We start from the raw sequence: 14467 nt of genomic DNA, 5'->3' as shown, positions 1-14467 counted from the left end.
AGAATTTAAATGACTTTAGGTATTGAAAATAGTACTCATTATTTTTGGGATATTTTTGGGATACATAATCAGTTGAATATAAAAAGTATTGACATAGTTAAACTCATGTTTAGCATATCATGTATATTTTTTGAAGAGAAAATTAACATACAATCTTGAAAGAAACTTTTTATCTTCTTTTAATTTCGTAAATTTAAAACCTTAGTTATCCCTTTATTATTATTATTATTATTATTATTATTATTTCCATTTTCCCAGCAGTCATAATAATAATAATAATAATAATATATTATTGTTATAGTTATTAATTATAATAGATTATAATTTCGATACAATTATTTTACATAATAAAAACATCATTGTTGTAAAATAAGAATTTCGATTCTGGATCTTTTATACTGTTTTTAATGCTTTCAAATATATAAAATCTGTTGCTAATATACCAACATTAATGTATTTGACAATTTAGCAGAGGGACAATGAAAAGAAATCAACCAACAATCTGGACTCGAAAAATAGTTTATTTTTAAATGATTGTTTTCTGTGTTTACACACTAGTTTTGATCATGGTTTAACAATCACAAATATTACTACAACACAAGACAACTAGTTTTCCTTTTCTGATGAAACTATTCACTGCTTGAAGTATCCAAATGCACCACAGGTGTTTGTGCTTTGGCCTCAGTTGATGACACCATGTCTTCAAGCATGGAAGTCTCTTCTTCAGTGCTGCTTTCACCAGAAGATGTATCAGTTAAAGTGTGCAACATTGTCACCTTTTTTTGCTTTGCATCTTCAAATGAGTAGCTTTTCCTTCTTCCCATTTGATGTACTGGAAGCATAGGTTTTGGTTGTGAACCAGTCCTGTCCCTTCCCAAACTGTAACTGGTTGAGAGCTTCCTCTCTATACACTCCCTTTCTCTTACTGTGTCACCCAACTTTTCAAAAACTTCACTGTTCATTGCTGTTTCTTCTACAGCTTTTTGCTCAAGCTCTGTGATTGTTTTGTCCAAAGCTTTCTTTTTCAGCTGAAGGGAGCACTAAAAGATACACAAACAATAACAATAAGTGAATTATGGTAGAAGGTACCATTCTTCTTTATTATAAGAAAAAGTACTGGTTCACTGTTTACTGGTTTAAGTTTAACAGTAGTTAAACCATGATTCAATAAGAAGCATTTAAGCTTATTATTTCTTAAGTAATAAAATGATATAAACTATAAAAAGTTCAATGTATATTAAATTCATGCCTAAATTGTATGTTTTATTAGCAAAAATGATAATACTAGTTCAAACTGTTTTCTACATGGGTGTTGAACTAGTTAGACCAATCAAACCAGGCTATTTGTTTAAGAAAAATAGCTGTTGTAAGAGACAAAAGAACAAAGGGAAAAGGAAGAAAAACAAGAACAAACAACACAATTTCAGACTAACTCTCTTGTCAAGGAAGCTTCCAAGGCCTTGGTCTTTGAGCTTCTTTTTTGCCCAAAATGTGCAGCAGAATCTTACAAGTCCAATTAGTACCAACATGAGAGCAGACTCAAAGAACAGAAACAATAATATGGCTCTTTCGTTGCCTGCAAAAAAAAAAAAAAAAACTTAAAACTAAGCTTAATTCCGGAAATGATGCCACATTCTCTTAATTTACAAAGTTGCACATTACCTGTGTATATGCTGACAAGCTTGGTTCTTTCTTGAGAGCAGCTTGATGCAAGCTTCTGACCTGTGAAGTTATGAGAGACATTACATGAACAGAAATTGTTATCACCTTTTACTGAAAGAAATCTGAAGTTGTACTTTGTTACACACTAAACTAAAAACAAGATACTGTAGTTTTGCCTTTTTAGAAACACTCAACCAAAACACTTTTTGTGTAACAACTTAAAAAAGTTGATACTATGGCCCTATTTATATGCAAAAAGAGAACCTACTTGTTCTATTAAATTTCCTTGATGTGTTGTCTTCCTGATATATTAGAAAAGCTCATGTTTTACATTTATATTAGAAAAGCTCATGTTTTACATTAAATCAGCATTTGAGGATTCATGTCTGATTTTTCCAAAAAATTCAACTAGGGCAAAATCCTCAATTTTTCACATACAGAAGCAATGTTGAGAAAACAGCAACAACATTCAGCTTTGTATGCTGTTTTTATTTTATTTTTAATGAACATTGAGAAAAGAAATTGATTTTCTTTTTTTTATCAAAATCAATGTTGTGGTTTATTACTAGCACTCCAACATTTACTTTATAAAAACAATTGTGTGGCACTCAAATGATACAGCCAGGGAATACTTACATACAGAAAAAAGAAACTGCCTAACATTATTTTCATGAGTAATAAGTAATAGATGTCATTTAAATGATTGATAATGTGATGAAACAATTGTATGGAAGATTCACAAGCATTGCAATGGATAAAGTGGCATATGAACAATTTAGTTTCTGAAATTGTGATTTATTGTTACTTTAGTCCTCTGAAATACAAAAAATGCAGTCTGTTACTCACTTTAATCCAAAGTTATATGTGTCAATGAGATTTAAATGATAATATTAACATGTTTAACGACTTTTTTTTGTATTTTGTTCAATCTAAAGAATAAAGTGATAATTAAATTGACCACTCATGAAGAAAATTGGATATTTATCTGAAGGTAGGTGAAGAACAGATAAGGAAGATCTGTACCTATAGTTCGGCATTGCAATGGGGTGCCAATCTCTGCTGTGAACATTAGGATACATCCATTAGTAGTTCATTCAAACAAGCTACTTCATATAAAAAATAAAATTCCCTAAGGTAAATACTCCATGGAAATTTTAGCTATCCAATTTGTACTATGATCAACATTCTGTAGAAAGTGTTCAATTTCTCATCTGTTGCTTTTATAGCAGCAACCTTAATGAAGTGGAAAAATTTATTTAGTACCCTTATTCAATCTCATCCAGCATTAACAAATTTTTCATGATTGATCCATGTTCACCATATTGATGAGTTTTAAGTTGGCTATCATTTCATTATTCAATACAATCAAAGAAAAAAAAATGATTATATAAGAGAGAGCACTCTTACTTGAGGCAGCAAGGAAGGCAAGAACAGTCTCCTCATTCATGACAAAATGACTTAGATCACTCTCAGAAAATAAGGGAGAAACATGACCTGATTGAATCAACCGCACAGAAAAATAGTTAATTTTTTGCTGCTATGGAAACTTAATTTTTAATGCCAAGTGTTATGAAGAATGAGAAGTGAAAAATATGTACCAGGATATCTTTCAGACCAATAGATTGATCCTGTGGCAGGAACCAACATAGTGAATAATGCCCCTTTTGGTCGAATTGCTGAAACAAGAGTGTATTCACCACTTGTGTGGCTAGCTTTTCCTTCCATCTCTATCTGTGAACTGTACACTGCAAATCCAGAGCAATCAAGAAAAGGTCCAACTTGAATCATAGAGTTCTCTGCATTCATTCTTGAGAATTTCTTGAGAACCCCATTTGGAGAAAATGAGTACAGAAATCCATCCAATGAACCAATAGATATCCATCCTGTTACATCAAGTCAGAAAAGACTATGTTTCTGAATCTGTTGATAGCATTTCTCTTGGTTGTACTGATTTTTCAGATTAATGCAGAAGTTTAAACACTTTAAATAATGGGGGCAAGTATGAGACAGTATGCATATATATAAAATTCTAACTTAGATATACATTTTTTGCATGTAAAGGTGATAAAGGTAGATCCCTCATGCAGTTCCATTGCACATAGTTCCTCACAGAAGAATTATTGTGAAAGGAGTGAGAACTAGGAAAGAAAAGGTAACTGGGAAAAAAGAAAAAGCATGAGGCAGTATGAATATATAAAAAATTCCAAGTTAGATATCAATTTTTGCATGTAAAGGTGATAAGGGTAGATCTTTCATGCAGTTCCATTGCACGTATTGCCTCACAAGGAGGGTTATTGTAAAAAGAGAACTAGGAAAGAAAAGGTTACTCGGAAAGAAGAAAATTAATCATAAGAAACATTATAGCTTCATACAAAGAAAGAGTTTAATGGTTATTCAGTGACACCATAAAACGGTTTTATAATGTCATGCAATATCAAAACCACTACATATTTGTTAACTTTAAATCCTAAACTGTTTTACACTTTCAATGCATAACCATAAACAGTTTAATTGCAACACATATATTATTACATTGATCATGCATTTACTAATCGGGAGACCCCATATAAAGGTTTAAATTAATGAAGTTTTATTTTCTAGGGTAAGGCTTCAAATAATCCAACAGCAAAAGACTTACCATTAGAGTCCACTATAGGAGCAGAGTCAACTTTGCTTAATGGCCCTATACTTCTCTGCCACAAAACATTACCTGAAAAGACATCTAGAGCCAGAACAAGAGTCTTGGTTGGAACTGTTACATACAGATGACCATTGTTTCCAGGAGTCGTAGTGAAATTTTTGTCTAGTGAACTGAAATCCTGAATCCATCTAAAGTAACGACTTCGAATCGACAAACAATAGAGTTCACCTTCTGTGTTTGAGATCTGCAAGTGCAAGAAACAAATATACTTTCAAAGAAGTCATATCAATCCTGGGAAATGAACATTTCTCAGCATGATAAAAGTACACACCTCACACACTATGACAGCACTAAAGGGCTCTTTTGTTTCAACTTTTGGAAACTGATTTAAGTTTTTAGAAATGAACCAAAGGTAGTTTGATATATGTACTTTTCAAAAACATTTGTCAAAAGTAGTACCTGTTTTTCAATTTTTAAAAGAAAATGAAAGATAGTCATCTTTTAAATTGTTTTGGTTTTCTACTTCCAATTTTCTGTTGTTCATATTCTTCCTTTTCAATCTTCTTCTCTCACTCTGACTGTCTAAAATTTAGTTTATGAAAACGGTTTAATACAACAGTTTTCAATAACTATTAATAAATAAGGAACAATAACTTCCACCCTTTCATCATTCCCCGAGACTACATATAACCAATACATACAAAAGTTTCGAGAGTCATCAACATCATAACTGTGGCAAAAACTATTGTTTTGGTTTGACTGTTGCAGTCTTAGATTCAAAGCTCATATGTAAAAGCAGCAGCTAGTCAAATTAGCTTCAGTTTCAATGTAAAAAATGGATCCAGATTTGACTGAATCCAATGTCACTGCTAAACTCAAAGTAGAGAATAAGTATGCATTACAATAAACCAAGGATGAGTAAAGCTTACATATATACTATCCTCACATTGATCAAGCACAGGAGGTGAATCAAAGTAACAATCTGTAATATTTTTCCTGCATCCTTGACGGTAGCCAAATTGGTAAAGCACAGGTCCAACACTCCAAAGCAAACTTCCATGTGAGTGATATGCAAAGAGTCCTCTATTCTTGACATTGATGTAAACAGTTGAACCTGATGTGCTCACTGAGAGACCAATAATCTCAGCCTCGGCTGGTTCACCTGGTCTTGGACCAAAGAAAACTTCTGCTTCTGCCTCAAAAGCTACAATGCTTCCATATTTAATCACCAATATTCTGTTATCAGCTATCAAATATACCTGCATTTGCCTTGCAAAAATCAACAATCAATCACCATCACCCCACCACAAACAAAAGCTTTCCCTTTCTCCCATCAAGCATGAAGGCTTACATTGATCAATAATGGCCTTTATATTGTTGTTATATATAGCAGTTACGTGTTTGTTTTTGTATCAGTTTTTTCTGTTTTACAGAGTTTTATATAAGTTCTGTTTTTTCTCTTTCTGTAATACTCTTTTCTCAGTTTCAATACAGTGAGAATTCTCACAAAACCTGAGAAAGAACTAAGATGGTGTCAGTTTTTCAATGATACTCATCAGTTTTTCATCATTTTATTTGAGTAAATAGTATATATACTAGCAAGTAAAAGATTGTATCACTTCACTTTTATTCACTCACAAAGTGTAATATATACCCTAGTAGTGCAGAAATCAAGAGAGTTCTCAATTTTCCAATAGACATTTATACGTGAAAAGAATGATAAATGTAAATTCAAAGCAATGCAACAACATGAAATAATTAATGAAACTGATGAATTTAGATGACCTTGCCATGACCTCCACGAACTGGGGCAGTACCAAGGTTGCATTTGTAGTCCAAATGCAAGGTCCATGCAATGGTTCCGTTGCTTTCAAATGCAAAAAAGTTGCTGTGAGAACAAGCATAGATCCTTCCATCATCATCTCCAAGAAGAGGTTTTGAAAGCCAGTGATATGAAGAGACAGAAAAAGAAGAGAATGTAGCAATCAAAACCAATACGAGAAAGAAAAGCAAAAGGGTCATTGCACATTGCAGAACCACGCAAGTTGTGGTTGTCACAATTATTTCTTCATGACAGTTACCATTTTAAACTCAGAATTCCAATCCTTCTTCCATGCAACCATATGAATGTAATGATGAATGAAAGTTGCAATGGCTACTGCTATTATCAAAACTTAAAACTGCAAGAAAACATTAGGCAGTGGTGAGAGAGATTTCCATGCACATGAATCAATGCCATCATGTTTGTGCACAAGTGATTTGCATGGGCAAGTTGTTTTAATCTGTCAAACATTCAGACTTAAAGATTCATTTCTTTAGATATTTATTTATATGCTCAGTGAATTTTCAGCCCATCTATTGATGGCCTACATTTTGTATTGCTGACTGAAAATACATTATTTTCTGTTATAATAAAAAATAAAAAATATAATTAAAAGATATCAGCATTTTGTAAGTATAATAAACTTTTAAAAATATATAATTTTGTAAGAATTAAAAAAAAATAGTTTAAATATACATAATTTTGTAAACATACCATTAAAACAATATACGGTGGTTATTTTTAAGAAAAAGAAGTTATGTAGTTATTGTGTAGAAGAGGTAGGTTATTCAATGATTTACTTTATTGAATAGAAATGTTTTTTTTTAATTATTAAAAGATAAATTGTTTAGTTAAAATGACAAAAAAAACATATATATATATATATATATATATATATATATATATATATATATATATATGTGTGTGTGTGTGTGTGTGTGTATATCGAATTTCTAGTTATACCATGACTTAAACGTGGAACATTCACATCTAACCTAAGATTGACTTATCAATTACTTTCGATATTAGTGTAGTTTAGTGAACATTTTGTAAACCCAAGTTTAAATCCTGTTGCTTTCATATAAAATAAATCTAAAGAAGGAACGATTCATATCTGTAAACTTTTCTCTCAAAAGAAAGATTATGACTAATACAACTTTTGCTTGATGCAAAAAACAACAAATTTTTCCTTGTCAAAACATTTTCGACACATTCATACACTATTTTTTGTGTAGATTAAGATGAAAATATAAGGGAGTGGGGGGTAAGATAATAAGAAAAAGTCATAAATAACATCACTATATAAATATATATATATATATATATATATATATATATATATATATATATATATATATATAATCATGAAAAAAACAAAAAACTCCATTCGCATGACAAATGTAATAGTTGCTGTGGTTGAAATTCAAGTGGTAAGAAAGAGCTATAGAAAGGAATGGCTGGAGAGGATCCAAATCCTCTTTTCAAGAGCTGGAAAACTCCCCCAAACAGGCTAGTATTGTATAGTTCTTGAGACTATCCTGGAATCATGCAATAAAAAAGATACTCTTCAAATACCAAACTACTCATGATAAAGTCATCTAATAATGATGTGATAATACATGACTAATGAATATATTAAAAAGAGAGCTCCTACATTAAACGTTGATCAAAATTAATTACATCCAAACATCTGCGTTATTAGACACTATTCAACTAGATGTTGATAAAATAGCTTGTCATTTTGTCATGACATGAGGAGATGAACGACTACTCCAAAAAGAAATGTCATTGAATTGAACTGCTAAGGGCTTGTTTCTAAAATAGTCATAATCAGTGATGATGCTATTCATCCTGAAAGAACCAAGAGCTAGCTATAGTCTTGCATAGCCATTGCAGCCATATATGCGGGTGTCTTGAAAATTGATGCAACGTGAGAGGGCAGCTGCGAGGTTTTCCAGATCTTGCCTTGTGTGGACTGCACTTAAAGCCACTCGCAGCCTAAAAATAAACAACATAATCAGTTTTTGAGATTGTAATTAATGTAAACATACCATAGCCATAGTAATATCTCCAAATTAATCTTTGAAATAATGTCATGTCAGGCATTTGAGTCCTTCAGATTTTAAAACTTTGCCAAACACTTCCAATAATTCGTGAAAATTGATACTAGGGTGAAGAAAATGACTAAAGTGAATGACCGTTTGTAAATTTAGGGTATAACCGAAGATTTTCAAAATTTTGGATCACAAATGTGGAGGTTTACTCATAATCATTTAAAAAGATACAAACCTGCACGAATTTGGAGGCACGGTAGGTGGTCTGATTGCAGTTACGTGGAAGCCAGATTGCAATAAATACCTGCTCCAGAAACACTGAAAATGCTTAGTATTACAATGCCTTCATGATCAGCTTGTGAAGCTGAAGAAAAATAACCTGTCAGCTATTACAAAACAAAAAGAATATGATTTTCTCATAATTAATCTTTCCCAAACATGCTGGAAGAAGTTGACTGATACAAGAATATGACTTATGAATAATCTGAGTACATAGAAAGAGTAAAGCTGAAGGGTTTATTAATGGAGAGAAATCTACCGGCTTGCTTGGAGTGCCTTGTCTTCACTGCCTACTACCAGGGATATAATGTGACTTGTAACCGGGATTCCTGTAAGTAAATGGAAGTCTTTCACCCGGTTCCAAATAGCCTCTCTACGCCATGTCTCAAGTTTTGCCACTTTAACCGCAGCTGGAAATTTGCATCATGCTTTTAACAAATAAATAATTTCCTCAAGATATGGAGAGCAATAGCAAACAAAGTGACAATATTTTTTATTTCTAAACAAATAGTCCAAGAAAGGTAGAAGATCAATTTAACATGGGTATATCAAACAATTTCGTTAGTATCGGATAGAAATTACCGAGTCTCGTTTAAATCACCCGTGTTCACAAATATGCACAACTATATTGATTGCTCCATTTGAAGTTGTCCTAATTTAACATTTTATAATAGAATTTAACAATCTATAGCAGAGCATTGTTGTAAGTGCAATATTCAAGAAAAAAACGTAATTAGTAACATGACATTTTTTGGCTTTTAAGAAAATCAGTAAATAAAGTTATTTCTCTAAATTATTAGATGATGTTAGAAGTGAATATGATAGATAAGAATTGGATCACAGGACTACACCGTATAAGGATATAACTTGACAAAAGAAATGCTAGCAATGTAGTCTCTAACTCTAATACACTATTACAAAACCCCTCTTTTATTATTTGTAAAGAAATCATTGAGAATCAGAGTCCATTCCTTATTTAATTAATTTTCACCGAAGATTTTTTAGTTTTCAAACGCTTTCAATGAACAAATAAAGAGCATATTAAAAAAGTTGTCTCACAATATGTGTTGCCAGCACTTATCAACATGATAAATAAGAATGAGGAGAGCAAGTAGTACACACAGAAATAGGAATAACAAAAGCATAAAGTGCAATTCGAGTAAATCAATTTAAGTAGAACAATGGAGCTTACCATGAGCAGCGGCAGCAACAGGAACTGGTGCAGAAGTTGAAAATATAAATGAACGACCCCTCGACTGTATTAACAGTTTCAACTTTTTGCTATAAGAATTCATAGAATAGTAAATGTCGTTGGTAAACTATTTGCAAAACATAATGTTTTGTGCCAATGATGTGCAGAAAATAATTTCAGGAGCAAGTGAACTCAACTAGTTACCTGCATGCTATAAATCCTCCATGGCAACCAGCAGCTTTACTTAGTGTACCAATGCATATGTCCACATCCTTCTCACAGTTGAACTCCTCGGCAACACCGCCACCATTTTTCCCACAAACAAATGTTCCATGAGCCTGGACATACACATATTTTCATTTTAATAATTCATAGTTAAGAATTTGTTTGTAGCAAGTAAAAGCCACTTGTATAACATAAATATTCAATCATGAAAACGACATATATGGCATAGTGGTTGATTGCTTTCTGCAACAAATAATGTAATGTTATCATGCATTGTGATTATTATTGTAAGGTCCCCATAAGTCTTAATCCAAAGATCAAATTCAGAACCATGTACATAATAGCTTGTAATAAATAGTCTTCAAAAAGAAAAAGACATTTTCTGAAACATATCAAGAGGTTTTACATCATCAATGACTAACAAAAAGCCATGTTTCTTGCGAAGGCCAGCAAGCTCAACCATAGGTGCAAAGTCGCCATCCATGCTAAACAAGCTGCAAAAAGTTGGATGAACTATAGTGAATATGGAAAATTATTCGCAGCGTATTGCCAAAGTTCATTCTCATCAGAAATATAAATAAACATTAGAAATAGGATAGAATAGCATCTCAACCAACATCCAAAAGTAATTCTCAGGCCTAGAGATTGAAATTTCCAAATGACCAATTCCGCCTCTCTTTAACAAGGCGGATGTAAGCTATGGAGACGGCTGAAATACTCGAGAAAAACCAAATATGCATTCTTTTATCACAATGACATTAGAATTTTCCAGTAAAGCACTTGAATCATTGCTTCATTACGTCGTTTTTAGGTAGAAATAAATATAGCGTTATGAACTATGTGTATTTGCACTAAGACAGAGAGGGAAGAACAAAGTAATTACCCCATGCTTTACTCGCTCAATTTGAAAGTTACCCTGAAGAATTATTAGGGATCAACCCCAACCGACTACTTAAACAAATTCTTATGAAAATCTAATCTCATAAAATCAAAGAGACCCTCCTAATCAAGGATACTTTCAAAAAAAAAAAATCATCAACATTTATAATTATCAACTTACTGCTGTCAACAACAAGCATATAAAGCAAATTTGGAGAAAATTCAAGTGTGTAAACCATAAACAAACTATTCATTAAATATGCTTTTATAAATTTGCCAACAACAAAGAGTGCATAAGAAGGACAAATTTATTCAGTCAAATCCTCGACATGCAAATGTTGTTTAGGCTGTTTGAGGAAATATATGAATATAACAATGTGGATGTTTAACCTTGAAAATTTTCTATTTTCCAAGTAGTATAATGACTAACCTGTCCGTCACCACAACTTTCTTCCTCATTCTGCAATTAGATCTGTTGAAATCATCAAGGACAATGTCAACACATTGAGTGACTACCAGAAGGGAAAAAAGAGGAGAATATGCAAATTTCAGGAAAGGTAAAACCTACAATAGCATATTGAGGTGGGACATGTCACAATGTTTATATATATAAACATTTACACTTTTTTGTCGCTCAACAAGACGAATGCCATCAATTATTGATGCATGATTTAAAGCATCAGAAAAGACAGCGATCTTTTCATCCTCTGAAGGTATGCTATTCCCAGCTAAGAGAGTACCAATACTTCCTATTGCCGTCATCACAGCCATATTGGCAGCAAACCCTGTGGGACAAAGAAGGCAATCCTATAGCATGGATTTTAAACCAAAACTGAGTCAGCATTTCATATAATCCAGAGCTATTATCATCATTTGGGTCCTTCTTCAATTCATTAGACAATAGGTGGGTCTGAGAGGCCGGAAAATTTGATCATAGCAATCAATTCATTGTTCTTCATTTAGGATAAAAAACAGGGCAGTAACAAAACCAGAACAGTTTAAGTAGTTCTTGCAAGCCAAGCATTACCTCTTTCTTCTTCAAGTCTGCCAGGCTCGACTCAAGTAGTCTATGATAATCGGTATAACCACAAATAAGAGCAGAACCCCTTGGTCCCATACCATGTTCCTGGGCTGCCTGATTCACAAGAAGGAACATGATGGCAACGAATTCAAGCCAACGCTAAGAAAACAGAAGAAACAAAGACTCATAGACCATAACTCAGAAAGAAGACCACTAAAACTCATTCAAAATTCACAAGCACACCTTTGCCACAGCTTCTCCAATAGTCGGATGGGAACTCAGGCCTAGATAATCATTGCCAGAAAACAAAATTAATTTTTTAAACTTCTCATAAGACGCCCCTGATTCGTCATCACCACCACCCGCACTGCAAACAATCTCATCACCTACCCAAGAGAATTTCAGTAGTACTGTTGGCAATCGGAACTGAACACATGCTCAATATACTCGAAAACATCAGTGAAACTGAATTTTGTGCACAAGAGAAAAACTTGGTGAAATCTAAAGTTACTTTAATTGAAGAAATGTTTTTTTTTTTTTAAATTTCAATGTATAATATGTATTGATGACGTAAAATATAGCGGTCAAACAATTGGAACCATAGTTTACAGGATTTTAAAAATGGTTACCATAAAAGTACACGAATGTTCTGTGATGTAATGATTATGTAAAAACTCTTCATTCTGTAAATGTACACAATATTCACTCTACTTTCTTTCTGTTTCCCGTAAATCACTACATCCTATGTTTCATTTTAATCATAAATATTTGAATTAAAAAATAAAAATATGAATAACGTGACAAATAGCTTAAATAATTATCTTTATTAATTTTTAAGAAATAAATTGAGGGTGTAACTTCAATTCTACCTTCACAAACGAGTGAAACCATATATATAAAAAAAATGCATGAACTTTTAGACAAACTTCATTGTGGTCGTAAGCTTTTAAATCCATGAACTAATTAGCAAATATGAGGATTTGGTCGTTTTTGAACTTCAAGTTTCACAAAGCGAGAACTAGTTCGTTGAGATTAGGAAATGGAAGGATTAAAACCAAGTTTGACAAAAGAGGTTGAGGTGTTAAAAACAAATCTTTTATTCTTTTAGAAAATGGGCGGAGATCGAAGCGTACCAGCACTTGGGGTGTCATGCATCCATCTACTGAATGTGGACTCCGCAATTTCCACTTCAACAGAGGAGCGGTCCCAGTGCTGCATTTCATCGAACACCTGGAATGCTGCGTCACGGAGGCCAAACTGGAGAGAGGAGCTGCGGAGGCAAATGGGTCTGAGAGATCGAAGAACTTTGAGGGAGTGAAGGGTGGTGAGAGCCTCTTCCACCCACGAGTCCCACCATTCACTCGGATTCTCCGCCATTGGTGTAAGAGAGAAAGAAGAGAACTGCGTTTGGTGTTTGGTGTGTCAATGCTGAAATGAGAATTGAGAAATGAGAAAATGTGAGATGAAAAGAATGCAGAAAAGTGTGTGTTGGTTGGTTGGTTCGGTTTGAGGCTGCTGATTCTGATGTGAGCTGAGTCACGTGTGTCCTGTTACGCTGCATCATCATCTCTCTCTTATACCAACTTCCAAATATAACTTTCAACTTTTACTCTTCTTTTTCTTAAATTTCACAAAAGTAACTAAAACGTAGTTTTCATGTTAGAGGATTACACTTTTTACTTTACCTACTCTTTGTACAATAAGAATAATTTAAGGGTTAAATATATTTTTATTCGGAAATTTTAAAATTGGTCTATTTCAAAATTTTAGACTAATTTAGTTTTTCATTTTTTGAAATACATGAATTTAGTCCTTTTAATCAAATTTTGATAGGTTTATTTGATGTTTGGTACACATCTCAGGATTGTATTTGAGTTGTTTATATTTTTGACACATTTTTGCTTTAATGTTACATCAAATATTATTATGAAACGCACTTGAAATGTCAAATAAACTCAACAAAATTTTATTTAAATGACTAAATTCAACCATTTCTAAAGATAAAGGACTAGATTAATCTAAAGTTTCAAAATAGACTAATTTTAAAATTCACTGAGAGTTAAGGGACCAAAAATATATTTAACTCATAATTTAATATAAATAAAGTTATTTTAATAATTAAAAACATAGAAGAAATTTAAATATATAATTTTCATATAAAAACTCAATATTAAACATCAATTTTTTTTTAAATTTTTGTTTCGAATATTGTTTAAGAGTCGAGATCAAATACAATTTAAATATTTTTTATTTCTTCCATCTTTTAAAGTGTTTGTAAAGATAAAATTATAACGAAACTTTATGCTCGAACAATACCTCAATAATGCAGTTGATTTTGTCCAACTTAAGATCGAAAATTTTTTATACTTTTTAATGAGTTCACCTTACAAAAGGTTATCTTATTAAATATTTTCTTTTAGTCTATAACAATATATAAAAATATGCATTCTTTTATATTCACATTTTATTATTCTGATTTTATTCTTATAAATAATTTATCTTTAATTGTCATCCTAAAAAACTTCTTTTATCTTTTAACAGTTATTTTAAAAACTTTTATTTTATACTTATTTTATTTTTCTAATGTTATATTTAATAATTATTTTAAAAATTAATTACATATTTTTTATTAATCTTAATTCAAATTTTTATAAAAATAAAAATAAAATTGAACACACCGTGGATCTGTTTT

General features: G+C 32.0%; 2 protein-coding genes across 5 annotated transcripts; both read right to left on the bottom strand.

The window, feature by feature from the left end:
• Positions 1 to 559: 559 nt before the first annotated feature.
• Positions 560 to 6325, bottom strand: LOC114181677 (protein GAMETE EXPRESSED 3-like). The gene is made up of 8 exons (XM_028068194.1): positions 6089 to 6325; positions 5233 to 5562; positions 4301 to 4547; positions 3261 to 3545; positions 3070 to 3156; positions 1663 to 1722; positions 1434 to 1576; positions 560 to 1040 (listed from the first exon to the last, which is right to left on the bottom strand). The coding sequence occupies exons 1-8, from the start codon at positions 6323 to 6325 to the stop codon at positions 630 to 632; spliced, it is 1800 nt and encodes a 599-aa protein (XP_027923995.1). The 3' UTR covers positions 560 to 629.
• Positions 6326 to 7686: 1361 nt separating this feature from the next.
• Positions 7687 to 13317, bottom strand: LOC114174614 (8-amino-7-oxononanoate synthase). 4 transcript variants are annotated; one of them, XM_028059446.1, is made up of 11 exons: positions 12909 to 13317; positions 12019 to 12185; positions 11782 to 11889; positions 11323 to 11561; positions 11185 to 11226; positions 10282 to 10369; positions 9855 to 9988; positions 9651 to 9739; positions 8718 to 8868; positions 8415 to 8483; positions 7687 to 8123 (listed from the first exon to the last, which is right to left on the bottom strand). In XM_028059446.1, exons 1-11 carry the CDS (start codon positions 13150 to 13152, stop codon positions 7997 to 7999), a joined length of 1458 nt encoding a protein of 485 aa, XP_027915247.1. In that variant the 5' UTR covers positions 13153 to 13317; the 3' UTR covers positions 7687 to 7996. The 4 variants fall into 4 exon arrangements, 3 of the variants coding, with proteins under 3 accessions (XP_027915247.1, XP_027915252.1, XP_027915258.1); XM_028059451.1 differs by having other exon boundaries at positions 12019 to 12161; XM_028059457.1 differs by having other exon boundaries at positions 12019 to 12201; positions 12909 to 13207.
• Between the last annotated feature and the right edge of the window lie 1150 nt (positions 13318 to 14467).

This window comes from Vigna unguiculata, chromosome 1 (assembly GCF_004118075.2).
Source record: "Vigna unguiculata cultivar IT97K-499-35 chromosome 1, ASM411807v1, whole genome shotgun sequence".
Taxonomy (NCBI): domain Eukaryota; kingdom Viridiplantae; phylum Streptophyta; class Magnoliopsida; order Fabales; family Fabaceae; genus Vigna; species Vigna unguiculata.
Note: the sequence above shows the minus strand (reverse complement) of the source record. Positions and strands in the feature narration are given on the sequence as shown.